Source organism: Cajanus cajan, chromosome 1, assembly GCF_000230855.2.
Source record: "Cajanus cajan strain Asha chromosome 1, NIPB_CcT2T_4, whole genome shotgun sequence".
Lineage (NCBI taxonomy): Eukaryota > Viridiplantae > Streptophyta > Magnoliopsida > Fabales > Fabaceae > Cajanus > Cajanus cajan.
In genome coordinates this window covers 10,551,500-10,568,314 of record NC_138517.1, presented here as the reverse complement: position 1 = coordinate 10,568,314, position 16,815 = coordinate 10,551,500, and the positions used below count along the sequence as shown (strand labels likewise).

Genomic DNA, 16,815 nt, shown 5'->3' with positions numbered 1-16,815 from the left:
TGATTAAATTTCATTATGTGTAATTAATTTAGTTATATTTGTATTTTTTTGCTTTATTTATATTTTATATAATGTATGAAATAATGTGTTGTTAAATTTTGTTATAGATGGCATCATCTTCTACATCTATGCATGTGAGTTGTGGACCCGTTAAGGATGATTTATTGTCATTGCAATCCATACATGTTTCACAACATGTTTGGAATAGAGAAGATGATAGGAGATTATTAGCACGACGTGCTGCTCCAACACGCAATGGAATTGACGGAATTCCACATCAAATAGTTCTGTTATTAGACCAGGCTGGATTTGGATGGATTGCTTGGTTGAGTTATATCAAAGTTAGTCCTGGTTTATTAACTGCTTTGGTAGAACGATGGAGACCAGAAACACACACATTTCACATGCCATTTGGAGAATGCACAATTACTCTCCAAGATGTTGGTATGATTGTTGGTCTTCCAGTTGACGGTGAAACACTGTTAAGTCGAGGCAGTACTAATATATTCGAATTAGGTACTAAAATAACAATACTTTTAAGTTTTATTTTTTTGTTATAGTAATTGTGTTTTATAATATTAAAAATCGGTAAATAATTTGTTTTATTTTATGCAGCTCATGATTTTTTAGGTGTTGTTCCACCTGAGTCAGAAATTAAAGGACATCGGCTGAAGCTATCTTGGTTGGCAACATATTTTAATGAGATTGCAGATGATCTACAGGAGCTACATCAGTTGCTTCCTTATGCTCGAGCTTGGATACTACGGTTTATAGGAGGGCTTCTGTTTCCTGATAGATCTTCCAGCTATGTCTCATTGAGGTGGTTGGCGTTCTTAGGTGGCTTTCAGACCATTAAGACGTATGCATGGGGTGCAGCTGTGCTTGGATGTTTGTATCGCAATTTATGCACCTCTACTGATTACAAAACTCCAAGTTGTGGTGGGTTTACACTTTTATTGCAGTTATGGGCATGGGAACGATTCCCAACCATTTTGTCTTCTCCATTCCCACTTATTCCTCCAGCCTGTCCTATTGGTTTAAGGTATGATCAAATTCAAATATTAACATTTTTAAAATTATTCAATAAATTTTAGAGAAATTAATTGTTTACATTTTGATTTCAGGTGGTCCAACACAACCACTAAAATAAGCATGAGCGATGATATTAAATTTTATCGCAAATTCTTTGATCGTTTGACCAGAAAATCTGTAAGTAACTAAAATTTAAGGGTTTACGGTTTTCATTATGTAAGTTATTAGTATTTTAATATAAACTAATTAAATTATTTTATTTACAGATTATTTGGCAACCATATCCGCCTTTGGAACAGATGCCCGAGGACTGCACACAGGGGATTCGTATTTGGGGTTCTGTAATCCCCTTACTTTCTTTGTGTATTTGTGAATGGCATCAGCCTGATAGGGTGATGAGGCAATTTGGTTGCCAACAACCAATTCCAAATCCTCCGATGACTCCTGCTCATGTGCATGCGTTGACCCTACGAGGAAAAACTGATGATGATTGGACTACAATATTAAGTCCAGCACTTGAGCACTGGGCCAATCGATATGCATACCACTTTGCACCTACTCCTCCACAGGTTGAACTATTAGGTCCAAATTCTGAATACATGAGGTGGTATCGCAGAAAGGGGAAGTTTTACATTGATCCTGATGAAGTTAAAGACTCAGTTGTGGTATGTGCATATTACAACTCATATTTTAATATATTATTTTGTTAAATTATAAAGTTGTAAACTAATTTTATTTTGTTTTCTATATGTAGGGAGACGTAACTGAATGTTTGGCATACTTGACATCTCTTCATGGCAGGATAGACTTTTCTGTGGAAGCAGTCACAGAGCAGACTAATCGATTATTATCGATATCTGATGACTATAGGGCTAGATTCGTTGAGCCAGCTGAGGAAGCACCCCTTCCCCCTGGTTCATATGACGTGGGGACTTTCAATGTTCCTCCACAGTCAAGGGAGGCTGCAGGGTTACCTAGACGAAGAACGGCAGTTGAGGCGATGGATCAGATGTACCCTACAGTGCCAGACAGAGTAGCAGGGTTATATTATATTCCTTCTCAAGAGCGCACTTATCCATCGCAATCCCAATATACATATTGGTACACTCCACCTCGCCCACCAGGTTTTGAGACATCAGTTCCGATGACTACTACACATATCTATGAGTCACTTGGTTTAGACTCATCACCGAAACCAACTATGTCATCAGAAATGATGGATCATATTTTTGGACATTCCCCTTTAATGACTCCACAGCCAAGTATGCCACAGGATGCCACACAATCTAGTCAGGAAACACCTTTTCATATTCTGTATGATCATGATTATATCAGTCGTGCTTATACATCAGGTCTACTCATATTTTATTAATTTGTTATTCTTTTCTTCTTATAATTTTTATGAATATTAATAATTTGTGTCAAATATGACGTTGCAGGTGTTGATTTGCGTCCACAATTTTCTGCGGAGGCTAGTCATCAACCATCACAGCCAGAACAATTACCTGTTCGAAGAAATCCTCAAAGGGTTGCAAGGGAAAGACCACGACGGTGTATTCTAACTCCTGCTACTGTTAGAGGGAATCATCATGAGGAAGATGAGGAAGACAATGATGAGTAGATTTTGTATAATTATGAATAGACAATAGTAATTACATTATGTTATACAATGACCATCATCAATACACATTAGTAATTACATTATCTTTAAAAAATGCTAAACATCTTCAAAATTTATCGACTGATTATTAGACTTAGATGGACAATTGCGCCTGTTGTGACCTTCTTGTTTGCATATGCTACATTTTGGTCGTCGTTGTGAGCTCTCAACCCAATCCATTTCATTTCTAATTCTTGTGGATTTTGGTCTCCCTTTCCCGCGCACCGATGTTGGATCTGGGACAAGTATCCAATCCTCATTACTCGGAGGGATTAAGTCTTCATTTCCGATTGGTTCCCACGGACCAGAGTAGGCTTTTAAAACATAATCACTGGTATAAACAGGATCTATAAACTGGTAGTAATCAATGCTAACAACACCACATGCAGCTATAACATGAGAACAAGGATAATGAAATGTTGTAAACTTTCTGCATTGACAGTATCGTTCCTTTAAATTGACTACCCATTTCTTGCCTCCTGTTTGTGTTATTAGATCAAAGGCCTATTCAACCTCAAATTTAGAAGATTGAATGTCGTATCTACAAACTTGGTGGGAACAAGCCTCTTCTTGATTTTTTTGCAAAGCTTCAACCAACTTTGAAACGAAGACCTTCCTAGATGAAACATCGGCTAAAGCACGACTACCACGATTACTAAAATACTCAGCGCACCTGGTATACGTCGACCAAACTAATGCAGTGATAGGGAGATTTCTACAATCCTTTAAAACCTTGTTAACACATTCAGACAAATTTGTTGTTATATGACCATATCTTCGACCATCTGCATCATATGCCATGCTCCATTTATCTTTTGATATCGCTCCTATCCACCTTTCAACATCAGGGCTAGATTCACAAAACTTTTGCAAATTGCGATAAAAAATGTGCTTACATGGTGTATACCCTGCATACAAATTATAAATGATGCACAATAAATTTTTTTGAAATGATTAAAAAATTTAAAATAACAATACGTACCTAACTTCACAAGCTTTTGTTTAAGTTTCACATCCTTGAATCGAGTATTAAAATTACTTGCAATGTGCCTAATGCAATACTTGTGATATGCATTTGGCGGTCTCCAACCAATTGCCTCATTGTCAATGGTCGATTTAATGCTACGATGTCGATCAGATATTAAACATATCATTTCTTTGTTTGTAACATGTAACCGCAAATGAGACAAGAACCACGACCACGCAAGTAATGTTTCTCCTTCAACCACAGCAAATGCAAGAGGAAGAACGTTGTTATTACCATCTTGTGTTGTAGCAATGAGTAATGTACCTCGATACTTGCCATATAGATGAGTGTCATCAACTTGTATCAACGGTTTACAAAAATTAAAGGCATCACAACACGGCTTGAATGTCCAGAATAATCTGTGAAATTGACGATAACCACGATGACAACGATTACCAACAAAAAACTCATCATGAAACAGATCATAAAATGACCCTGGAGCAATTTCTTTCATGTATTGGAGCCATCGAGGTAAATAAGCATACGATTCTTCCCAATCTCCAAAAACGTTAACAATTGCTTTTTGTTTCGCCATCCAAGCCTTTCTATAAGATATTTTGAACCCAGTTTGAGATGTTATTCTCTCTTGGATAAGGCTAATCTTGATTGATGGATCTTGGTTAACCATTCCTACATATTAAATATTAGTAATCACTAAGATAAATTATTATTAATATAAACTATAAACTTTGCAGAACTTACCTTGTATGAATGTTGCAATTAACTCAGAATCTAACTTAGCATGATCTTGGGACAAAGACATGTTCAAACACGTATAACGTCCACCCCACTAAGTCACTTTCCACTTATCAGATCTCTTTGACTCAATGGCTCTCATGTACCATCCACATCCATCATGTGCATTTGGACATCTAACAACCCACTTAGTCTTTTTCGACTCAATCACATAAAAACTTTGATGCATTCTCATTGCATTTTGCTTTACTGCATTTTTAACCGCATCTTTATTCTCAAACTCCAACCCCACATATAAATCTTGGCCAATTGACCAAGTATTACGCAGATCCATCCCTGGGATATCTTCTTCATCGGGATGATTCCAATTGATGTTAGTGTAGTGGGGTAAATTACCCCAAAATTGACTTCCACCTATTTTAATAATAATGAATTTAGTAATTTCAATAAAATCAATTTCAACAATTTATTTTAAACAAATAACAAATTATTGATAAATTTAATTTTCAGATGTTACCTTCAGTAGATGGATACATTGAAATTGGTTCAACCATTGGACTATTAACAATAACATCCGGCTGTACCTCATCATCAGATGGTTCACAATTATCAATTTCATCTTCATTGGATTCATCAATGCTTTCATATGATGATGAAACATGATAGTCTTCATCTTCTTCGTCATCTTCATCTTCGTCTCTTGTGATCAAAGGTGATCGTTCAATTGACAAGTTTTCTAATGAAAAAGTAGAAGATTCTTGCATACCTATTTCAGCATATAATTCCATTATTGACATCACATTTTGGCTCTGAAATGCTTCTATCTTGCATTGTACATCATCATCGTCACTCAATCCCAATGAAGAATATATGTTGTTATCACCTTGTGAAACTAAAAATCTGTAACTTATAGATAATACCACTTGATTTGAGTTAAGACTAAATTTGTTGTGAATCCTTCTCTTTAATATATCCAAAGTGATACCTCGTTTAATATACATTCCTTTTCTTGGTCCATCAAATGTTACACCTTCAGCACCTTCAGCACCTTCATACATCTTTCCAGTGTAAATATAAGCAATCATTTGATCCATAATATTTGCAACAAAAAAATTAATTAGTACAAATAGCTACAATTTATATATTAACAAAAACAAAATTATACTCACATATTTCAATCAGAAACAAACGTAACTAGCTCACAAATTTAAATCAAAGCAAAACGTAACTGTTAAATATTTGATTCCAAATGGGAAAAAAACGTAATTGAGAGGGGGGTATATACTGATAGTGTCGCTATGGGCCATAGCGCCACTTTTAAAATTAAGAAAATTACATAAAAAGGAATAAAAATTGATTAAAATTAAAAAATAACAGAAAACATACATTTATAAATATAATGTTATGTCAAATGAATAATAAAAAATAAAATTTGTATCAAATAATTTAAGTTAATAATTAAAAAAAAAATATTAAAAGCTGGTGGCGCTATGGGCCATAGCGACACAGTGTCGCTATAGGCCATAGCGCCACTTTTTAAATTAATAAAAAAACATAAAAATGAATAAAAGCTGTATAAAATTAAGATATTACAGAAAACATACATTTATAAATATAATCTTATGTAAAAATGAATAATAATAAAAAATTTGTAAAAAAAAATTTAACTTATTAATTTAAAACAAAAACAAAAAAAAGGTGGTGGCACTATGGGTCATAGCGACACAGTGTCGCTATAGGCCATAGTGCCACTATTTAAAATATATATAATGTTATTTTATTTACTTATTTTTTCCACAATTTATTTTAAAATTATTTTTAATATAATAATTTTATTTTAATTATTCAGTTTGTTTACTTTGAATTAAAAATATATAAACGAATAATTATATATAAAACATGATTATTTTGCAAAAAATTAAAATGCAAGGCGTTATGGCCCATAGCGACACAGTGTCGCTATGGCCCATAGCGCCTCTATTAAAAAATACATCAAATTTATTTTAAAATTACATTTTTAAATAACTTAATTTTATTTTTATAAACATATAATAAAATAAATCAGTTTATTAATTTTATTTTGCATTTCTATTATTTTTCATTTTTTTCTTTTTTTTTGTTAGAGGGTGTCGCTATGGGCTTACATCATTTTTCTTAGTGCATCAACTGTGTTGGCCCAGCCCATAGCGACACTCATGTGGCTCATTCCAGCCCACTCTACACAAAAAAAAAAAATTTTGCCACGTATCATTGGTGTCGCTATAGCTATAGCGACACCGTCGTAAACAGTCCCAAAGGCGTAAATACTTTCAAAAGAGCCCCATTTACGTAATAAACTTGTAAAAGGACCCGAGTTTGGTCAAAAAGCCCATACACAAAAGCCAGAAAAAAAAAAAGAAAAAAAAAACGCATTTTCTCCCTTCAGCAACGTGATGCATAGACATTGTCCCCTTGTATGATATATATCATAGACGATGATTTAAAGTCACTATTATCTGTACCCATTATATATCATAGACGATGCATTAGAGCATTTGGATAACGGTTCCATTTTAAAAGTGGGGCTTCCTAATATAAATACATCTTATAAAAAGAAATACTTTTTACCTCTATATTTATTCTTTAAGAGTTTAAAGAAAAAATAATTGTAAAAGAAATATTAAAATTTTAAAGTAGATACCTATATTGAGTTTTTTTTTTTTTTAATGTAGAGTGAATAGAAATCAAGAAAGTGGTTCCTGAACCATATTCCTTAAAGTGGTTACCAAACCGAATACCTTAGGCATAGATGATGATGATCTGGCTCATTAAAGGACTCCTAAATTTTCTATTATGGCGATTAAAAGCAAAGTGTTTCTAAAATCAAAGTGTAAAAGGTACAAAGGAGAAGCAAAGTAAAAGGCGATTTGCGATGAAATGTTAAAAGGCACAAAGGAGAAGCAAAGTGTTTTTGATATTCGTGACGAATGGATTCAGTTGTTACATTTCCAATATACAATCTTCCTCATAAAACACAATACTAAGAAAAGCTAAAAATAAAATAACATTATCCTAAAGAATCATTTTTTTCCTAAAACATAGAACGCAATCCTATCATGCACCATTTGTCTTTTATTTACCAATATAATTCTTGTCAGCACATGCCCCCTCATCTTGGCTTAATTTCAGACGAACTTTGCATGAAAAATACTTGTGTTCCACTTCCAACAACCTCGTGTTATATAACATTTGAGCAAGGATGAGTCAGACCCACTTTATCTCAAGCAGCTGGCATCTACAATGTGACAAAAGAAAATTCTTTTAAATGAACAGATAAAAAAGAAACAAAAAGAACCCAATAAAGAAGGGTACTTGGTTGGTACAGTAAAGAAGCCTATAAAAATGGGACTAATCACTTCTTTTTTTTATCAATGGGACTAATCACTTTGAGTCCAACAGGACCAACTCATCCTCTCTATCCCGCAAATTTAAAAAGCTTTGGTCACACTGAATATCAACAGAAGAAACATGCAGATGTATTTACTGAACACACAAGCTAACGAGGTTAACATTTCTGTTTCAAGTAACAAATTAGAAAAAAGCTAAAGCAAAACAGACCCAAGGAGAACTAACTCAAATCATCTTTCTTTTCCAGAGAAAGAACAGCATCCTAAGTATTGAAATATCTCAAGAATAATTGGTATATCACCAACTAAATGGAGCACAGCCTCGAAAGATCGTATGCAATCCGACAAGTTCAACTAATATAGCCACCCCAAGATGAAAAAGAAAAAACTGTTCCCATTTAGCAGCCTCGTCATGTTGGTACAAGTAGGGAAAGACCAAGATCAAACAAATGTTAAAAAAAACGTAGTTCTTCTGAGATAATGTTTACAGTGTAGAATGTGAAGCATAAAAATGTCATAGCAATAAAAACTTTAAAGCATGACTGATCTAGACATACAGTTAAATGGGGAAGGTGTTTTACAAAATTCAATGGTGAATGTATGATGATACGAAGTTTAAAACCCAACTGATTTGGAAATTGCTCATAAGGAAAGGTGTTTTATGAAGTTTAGTGGCACTGCTTCAGAAATCAAATCTAACAGAGTCCTCAGTTGGTGCCTTACCTCCAAAATGGTTTTAGCTTCATCATTGAATGTTTTACAAAGAATTTCATAACTCTTGTCCATCTGCATTTAAGAAAAAAAAATAGCAGAACATTTTCATATGATAACATGAAAAAGGAAAAAAAAAAATTCTGTATACCATTGGATTGACTTTTGAAGGTGACATAGCCGATATGATATATCTGTAACAGAAATATTTCATCATTCAACAAAACAAAAACCAAAGGGAGGGAAAAAGGTATATTAGCAAAAGGTAGATAAAATAGAAACATTTGCATGACTTGCAAAAATCCAAAACTTTTTATTAGAGCTGCAGAGAGACCTGTAATAATCATACTGTTCTTTATTTTTATGTGTAATCACCAAAGATAACAAATACTATTATAATAACTAAATTATAAATTAGAATCACACAAGCAATTGACATGTCCTGGATTTGTGCAAATAAGCATGTGATTGCATGAGAAAATATAACTATATATAGTAATAAGGTAGTTTGGATAAACTTCTCAATAAATGCTTAGAAGAGAATAAAATAAAATGAATTAAGGAGGTAAAATAAATCAAACTTCTCATAGAAGTTAAATTAACTTATACACGTCAACATGTTGAGAAATTAAATGAGGGAGACTCTAAACAAGATGATGCACCCAAGTTGATTTCAATTTGAGAGAATTTTGATTAATATTTCCTCCTTGATTCATTCTCTTTTCTTTTCCTAGAAGTGTTTGTTGAAAAGTTAGTTGTTGAACACATGAAACATAGTTATTTGTGAACTTCTCATGATTTTGAATTAATGAAACACCCCTCTTAAACATATATTAGGTTCAGACTCTCAGATCACTCTTTTCAATAATATGTTCACGGATTATTGGTTACACCTTTCATCAGGACTTGTCAACAATTCCACCCTCCCCCTCCAAACCCACTGCGACAGAATGCCAGTTTGCACTAAGACTAGCAATGTTGTCCCCTTCGTATGCTTGTTCAAAATCAGACAAGTTTACCATGAAATGTCTTAGGTTGACATACAATTAGTAAGCCTAACAGAACACGAACATTTGGTGTTAGGAAATTCTGTCTCCCTTTCATTCTCATCAAACTTGACATATTTAGCAAAGTAGTTCAATGATGGCAGCATACATAAGTGGAGATGTTACCTCAGCTTACTTGTATAGAAATCCATAGCTAATGTGTTTGCTTTTTGAACAGTCAGCATGACAGCACCCATACAGTTCTACAGAAGACATTAAACAAGGAAAATAGTAGATCAGAGACCGTATACATTGAAAATCCTGTTAAAGGGCATAAGAAATTTCCAAATGGAAATTATGAATACTATACATCAACCAAAAAATAAACTTAGTTTCTTCACATATCATAATGTTCAACAATCCATCATCTTTCCCAAGCTTAACGGCTGTGTCCTTTGCAAGTTGCAACAGAGTGCCACTTCTCAATTATCATTAATATCAAAGGAAGATGTAAAAACAATTCAGCATTACCTTTTGCGCCATAAGCTCAACAAGTTGCATTAGAAACTTCCCCAGTCCCTTCCCCTGAACACAAGGCTCAAGCTGTAATTCATACACATAAAGCACTGGTATCTCTTCTTCCAAAATAAAGCGGTACTGTACAAATCCAACCAATGGGCCACTATCTTCTAGACAACAAGTTGAAGTCTCTGCTGCAGTCAACATCATTGTCATCTCATCAGCATTTGAATTGGCAACCTCATGCACAAATACATAATGTGCTTCAGGAGCAACCATTTCTCTGCGCTTCACCTTTTCTTCCTCTGTCCACTCAGATCCATACGGTCCTTCCATGTTTAGCTGCAGGTTTGGGAAACAGAAATCAAACATTTTTGTAAGCCCGTTCATTTCATTTCAACAAATAACAAACGAAAACCAACCATGATCCAAAAAGACAGATTTTGACACTAATCATATCACATCATAAAAAAACGAGAATAAAATTCAAAATTTCAATAAATAATTCTTCTCTCTCTTTCACGGAATTAGCTAGGTACATCTTTTGAACAGAACAAAAACCAAATGTAGATAAACATGAACAAATGGGAAAAATTACAGATTCTCCTTCAGATTCTAGTATAAACACACCCACGAGCACACACATATTCTAAATCTCTAGCATTCTCTCTACCTTAAGGAGACTCTGAATATAATGCTTAATAGGTGAGGAAAGTTTATTGCCATGTCCTGACTTCAAGCACACAGAGAGACCTAGAAATCAGGTTAAAAATAGGCACTTAGAACCAACAAAAAAACAACCAAACACAAAAATCAACATTATCCATTGGCAGGGATACTTTGCACTAATAACACGGTATCAAAAATTAAAAAAGTTAGCCCCCACTATCACCTCTTTCATTGACTCGTGTTATTGTAAAAAATAATAATAATAATAATAATAATAATAATAATAAATAAAAAATAAAAAAATTTAGCCTACAATGTAACAAGAACATTAGTACCTAAAACCTTTTACATATTACCCAAATCATTCATTGATGGGCCGACCCTAGTGATAATAAACTCATGTTACTGTAATAAGGGTCTTTTTGCATAAACTTCTCATGAAGTACTTATAGAAGCAGAAAATATAAAATAAAAAATCAAATAAGTTAATTTATAAAAACTCTCATATTAGGTTTTTCAAAAAAAAAAAAATTATTTTTAACTTGTACACAGAGCATGCTTGGATATAGTCCAGAAGAGTTTTTAAGAACTATTTTACTATAAAATACTCTTTATTTTCAGTAGATAAGCTTACTATATCCACTTCATTTCAGTTTTCTTTTCCTACAAATATTTTTGGAGAAGTTTATTCAAACAGAGTTCAATGAAGTTTTATCTAGTTTTATTGTTAGGGCAAGTTATTATATAATATTATAAGAGGATCAAACACATTAAACCGAACACGCATTTAAATTGGTTAGAACCCTCGTTAAGTTAGTTACCAAGTTCATCGGGAATCTAGCAAGCCATTGATGTGTGAGCACAACTTTAACTCATCCAATAATCTTTTTTTAATTTTTGGTAACTGAAATAACAAGATGTAGCAAATCCAAAACGGTTACCGTTTAAGTGGAAACGGCGAAACGCGGGAAAAGTAGCAAGATGGTCCTTTTCGGCACGTGCGGCTTTGATGAGTTCTTCGACGGCTTTCTTCTTGGCGAGTACCTGAAAATTGAAAAATGGAACCGAGTAAGTGACCTAACCATGGTTTGGTTCAGATTCGTAAAACGACACACCTCGCTGCGTTTCTGCCTCTTCTCTCTGATAGGCGCGTTGTTGGGGCTGGCACTGCTCGAACGGCGTCGTTGGAGAGTCTCGGATTCCATTGCCGGTCAGTGCAACAACAAAGACGGGGTTTACGAAGTGAAGAGATGTCGATGTTTATTAAACAATTTATTAAATTCAAAATTAAAATATTCCAAAATATAAAAATTATATTTAACCTCGAATATATTTTTAATCTGAGTAAGATAAGCGATTCTCATTTTAGTATTTTATAAATAAATAAATCACCCTCTAACATTTGATATCATTCACTTGCTCTCATAAAATAGGGAATTCGGTTTTAATTTTTATAAAATATTTTTTAATTTTCATCTCTAAAATATATGAAATAATTATTTGTTCTTGAAAATTATTTTAAGTTAAATAAATACGTTCTTTTTTAAGTTGTAACATTGTATGTTTTTATTTTGTGTTGTTGATTTTAATATAACTTGTATTGTGTTGATTTGTTAATTATTGGAAACTTTGGAATTTTGAAATCTTTTATAACTTTTAATTTTTTAGAGGTATCTTTGAGGAGTTTAATTTAGTCAGAAAAAGGAAAGGTGTATAAGATCTTTCTTAAGAAGGAGATTTTATAAGTTCAATTTCTTAAAAAAGTTGAAAAGAGTTTAGATAGAAGTATTATGAAATTAGAAAGTTCTTATTCCTTTTCTAAATTCTCGAGTACTCAGATTCCTTAGATTATGATTGATTTATTATGTTGGGATTCAAGGTGTTGTAGAGCCAAGAATCTATAAGTAGTTGTCGTGTGGAGTAACTAAGAGTAGCTTGGGGTGGACGTTTCGCTTTCTCCTACTATGTTTTTATTTGATATTGAGGTAAGGGAAGTTAGATTTCAATTTTTTGTTGAATTGTGAAGCTACATGATGTTTGATCTTACTCAATTCATAGTTGTGTTGGTTTACTTGTGTAGATTGGATGTTGAGATTTGTGTTTCGGTACTTTCATGAATGTGTTGTGAGAATTTGATGATTTGATCATTTTATTGGTTCCATGTTGAAGTTATTGCTAAAAATGATTTGTGGATGATGTAAATATATGATATTTTTGTGTTGCATGTGTTGGATTTGACTGAGTTTCAGGCGAGTTGAGCAAATTTGAGAGTCTACCAAGTGTAAAACTCATCGTCATGTTGGGCGCACCTTCGTGACGCCAAGTGTGGTTTCAATTAGAAGTTCTTTATTTTTCTTATGTCAGACACAAGATTGGTGGTATTAAGCATGGGGAGAGGGAATTGTATCGGGTTAAAATGGCATCAAGTGTAATTTGAATGACGTCGAATGTGAGGTGAGAGAATTGGCTCTTCTAGATTGACGTTGGGCACTAAAGGAGTAACACCGAGCATGAGGAGAGAAAATCGTTTCTACCTGGATTGAGGCTGACATGGACTTTGCCAAGCCAAACATAAGGGTCCAAGGGTCCCTACCAAATTTATGTCGAGCGTAGGTTGTATATGATGTTGAGCGTGGGCAAGGTAGAGGACTCCCTACTTTAATAGCATCGGGCACAGGATGGATAATGAAGAGCGCAAGTTGCCTTATTTTAACTTGTTGTTTTCATAATGAATTAGTGAACATGTATATGATAATTGAATTTATTGCATGTTGTATGATGAATAAATTGTGCTATATGTTTGTATATTGGTGTATGATGTTGAATCTTTGTACATTAATCTAGGATACTGTATAAATGATTAAATAGTTGAAAGTTAAGTTGAGTTGTATATTGTTTTATTGAGTAGTTGTGTTGAGAATATTTATGGCATGGTGTTGAAAGTTGTACCGTGTTGTTTGACTTAAGACCAAAGGAGAAATTATTTTTAAAGTTGCATATTCCAATGAAAGGATATTATGTTGTGGTACTTTGAGAGCCCAGTTGGTTGAAAACCTTGCTTAGGAAGTTAACCTTTGAAGTGGATAATTATGTCTTTCCTGAGACCTTAGTTTATGCGATATGTGAGTTAAGTCGAGGCATACTGATTATAAGTAACCTCATATGTGGGCAAGGTTGAGACATGCGTGTAGAAAGCGACCAAACTAGAGTAAGGAACATGATTGAGAGCCAAAATTCCTAACTAAGTACTAGAATGACATAATATCTGGAGGGTAGTTAGTAGACTAATTTCATAGGTGGCTAATTCTACCTTGACATAAATATTAGACTTTCTAGTTTAAGTGACAAAATTTGAAAAACCATGTTATGTTGTGGATTTTTATGCAAATTGGTTATTAATCTAATTGGATCGAAAAGATTGGGTTGTTGGTTCGATAGGGTCGAGCCACTTAGACTATTCACATGGGTTGTAAGAGATCTCTTAGTTGAAATACGTGATGATACATATAATTGTTGTATTGTGCATGCGATGTGTTGACTAAGTTGTATTGTTCATATGCCATGTTAAATTGTGATGAGTTGCATTGAGGTGTTGTTGTGTTGTTCAAGTTGAAGAACATGTTGTTTAATGTTGAAAATTTGTGAGTTAACACTATGTTGAATGAAGTCAAGTTGTTTATGTTGATAGTATAGGTGTTTTTACCTCTATAGTGATTATGTTGATTTCTTTGAATTCTAACTTACTTTTACATGTTTTTATGTGGTTGGATTGCGATAATTATACTTGATATAAGAGTATAGTAAGGATATGTTATTTGATGAAGTCATTTGGAGACCATGTTGGTTAACAATGCTGATTTTGAGCTACTTTGGGGTGACTAGCCTACTAGTTGTTAGTTGTTGGTTGTCTAACAACCTAAGTTTATATATTACAATTTTTGGATTACAGTGTATACATATATACTTATGTATGCCTTTTTTTGTCGGTATAGATTTTGTACATGTATATATATCATTACTTGTTTTATTCATGAACTATTGTATATTGATCTTAAGTAGAAATATGTATATTTTTCTACTACTAGTTGTAAACTATTAAGTGTAGAAACTCGACGAATCGTTACAAAGGTCTCATAAAACATTAATGAGTATCAACTAAATGATTATTTGACCTTTTATCAATAAAAAAATGTTACATAATAATAATAAAAAAATTAATAGTTTCAAGATTTTGATGATAAAAAATAAAGAAAAAATTTACATAGACTAAAGTCAAAATTTATTTGCTTCACAAATGCTAAAATATATTTTAATGAATACATTTTTTTTATATACATCATAACTCGAGTATCATTTATTAAAGCAATCTTATTCCATATACATCAAAACATCATGAAAAGTTTTTCTTCTAAAATTGTCAAATGAGTTGAGTTAAAATGGACTAATTTAACACTACTTAACAAGTTAAATGCATGTAAAATAAGTTATGAGATGCTTATTTATTAGTCTACTATTATTTGTAATTAAGTCAAATCAATCAACTCTTTTTTTCCTCTAATTTTATCTTAATTTTACAAATGAAAATAATATTGAATCAAGTTAGTAAATTTCAACTCTACATTTTATGGACCTAATTTTTTTTATGCATTTTTAAATTTAAGAGCTCCACATACTCAATGTCCTAGAGCAATGAAATGGCTCATCAAACCAAGTCATTTTGTCACTTGTATTTCATTCTCTTGGAAGCATTTAATTAAATTCTATATCTAATATTTGAATATTTTCGAACGTGTACATTAATTATTGAAGAGTTATTTTAGTTTGGAAGATTATTTTTGGTAGAGATCAATTTATATGATTTTAAAAATATTTAATAATAAATTTTGAGATGAGTGATAAAATGAAGATGCTCTATAATAAATATAAAAAATGTTTAAAGGATTATAAAAGAACAAGTTAAATAAAGAATAAACAAGAAGAGATTGTATTTGCTTGCATTGCGGAACCTGAATAGCATGAATAAGAAGAGTACGTTTTGGATTAAGAAAAACAAGAGTACCTTTTAAAATAAAATAGTACACGTATTAGAATTAGAATGTTGTTAGTATTATGAATTGAGGTTGAGTATATGTTCAACTATTTTATATATTTTTTTTCTGATTATAATAATTGATAACACTAATAAAGGGGTATTTTTTAAAAAACTTTTTTTTAGACTTTTTAATCATTCAAATTATTTTATGTATTTCAACCTCTTATAATATTTACATTGATAGATGATAAATGAAAATTGCACCAGCTACATATACAATATATTTAATTCAAAGAATGAAAGTGTAATTTTATATGTAAATATAAATTAGAATAACAATATCAAACATGAACATTTTTAAAAGTGTTTTCAAAATGGTAGTGTTTTTGGTATTTGTTGTGGTTGGACATAGTATTCCTCACAAGTAAGATTTTCGTTCTAACACTATGGATATTTTTTTATAAAAAAATTAGAAGAGGAATCTTTATTAAAGTTGATTAATTAATTATAAAAGAGATATATAAATGTATAATTACTTTTTATTTTTATTTTTAATAGATCATTATATTCTTAAAAGAATAAATTTCTCATATTTTGTAAATAATCACTTACATCACTTTTTATTAAACAACTTTTTAATTATGCAATTATTCATCAGTTATCGTTATATTTACATAAAGACGAAATGTCTCAATTTTTTTTAATATTTTAATAAAATCAATAATTATATCGCTTAAATAATATACTATATTAAGAATAATTCTTATTGTGATATCATATTATCCTAATAGTATTACATTACATAGCGAGCATTTTTCTTCTAAATATTTTACTTTTTTCAACTATTTTTTCTTAATTTCAATTTTAACTTAATTAGTATTCCATTGTGTGTAATATATATACTAAATGTTTATTATGTATAATTACAATTTATAATAAATATTATATATATATATATATATATAATTACATTTAATTTTTTTATATAAATTAAATATTTAAAAATATAAAATATATTTTAAATTTATGGTAGATATCTTGTATCATATTATTTTTAAATATGGATAATTCATTTTAAAAATATTAAAATTCATTTT

At 31.8% G+C, this 16,815-nt stretch overlaps 2 protein-coding genes across 5 annotated transcripts; both read right to left on the bottom strand.

The window, feature by feature from the left end:
* Positions 1-2,749: 2,749 nt before the first annotated feature.
* LOC145958280 (uncharacterized) lies at positions 2,750-4,347 on the bottom strand. The gene is made up of 3 exons (XM_083075164.1): positions 3,675-4,347; positions 3,253-3,600; positions 2,750-3,081 (listed from the first exon to the last, which is right to left on the bottom strand). Exons 1-3 carry the CDS (start codon positions 4,345-4,347, stop codon positions 2,750-2,752), a joined length of 1,353 nt encoding a protein of 450 aa, XP_082931290.1.
* Positions 4,348-7,350: 3,003 nt separating this feature from the next.
* On the bottom strand, positions 7,351-11,955 carry LOC109819199 (Acyl-CoA N-acyltransferases (NAT) superfamily protein). 4 transcript variants are annotated; one of them, XR_014433811.1, is made up of 8 exons: positions 11,802-11,955; positions 11,628-11,730; positions 10,691-10,770; positions 10,030-10,359; positions 9,695-9,761; positions 8,664-8,706; positions 8,525-8,587; positions 7,351-7,689 (listed from the first exon to the last, which is right to left on the bottom strand). XR_014433811.1 is itself a non-coding variant. In XM_020384832.3 (8 exons), exons 1-8 carry the CDS (start codon positions 11,889-11,891, stop codon positions 7,675-7,677), a joined length of 801 nt encoding a protein of 266 aa, XP_020240421.1. In that variant the 5' UTR covers positions 11,892-11,955; the 3' UTR covers positions 7,351-7,674. The 4 variants fall into 4 exon arrangements, 2 of the variants coding, with proteins under 2 accessions (XP_020240421.1, XP_020240420.1); XM_020384832.3 differs by having other exon boundaries at positions 9,685-9,761; XR_014433810.1 differs by having other exon boundaries at positions 8,525-8,706.
* Positions 11,956-16,815: the final 4,860 nt, after the last annotated feature.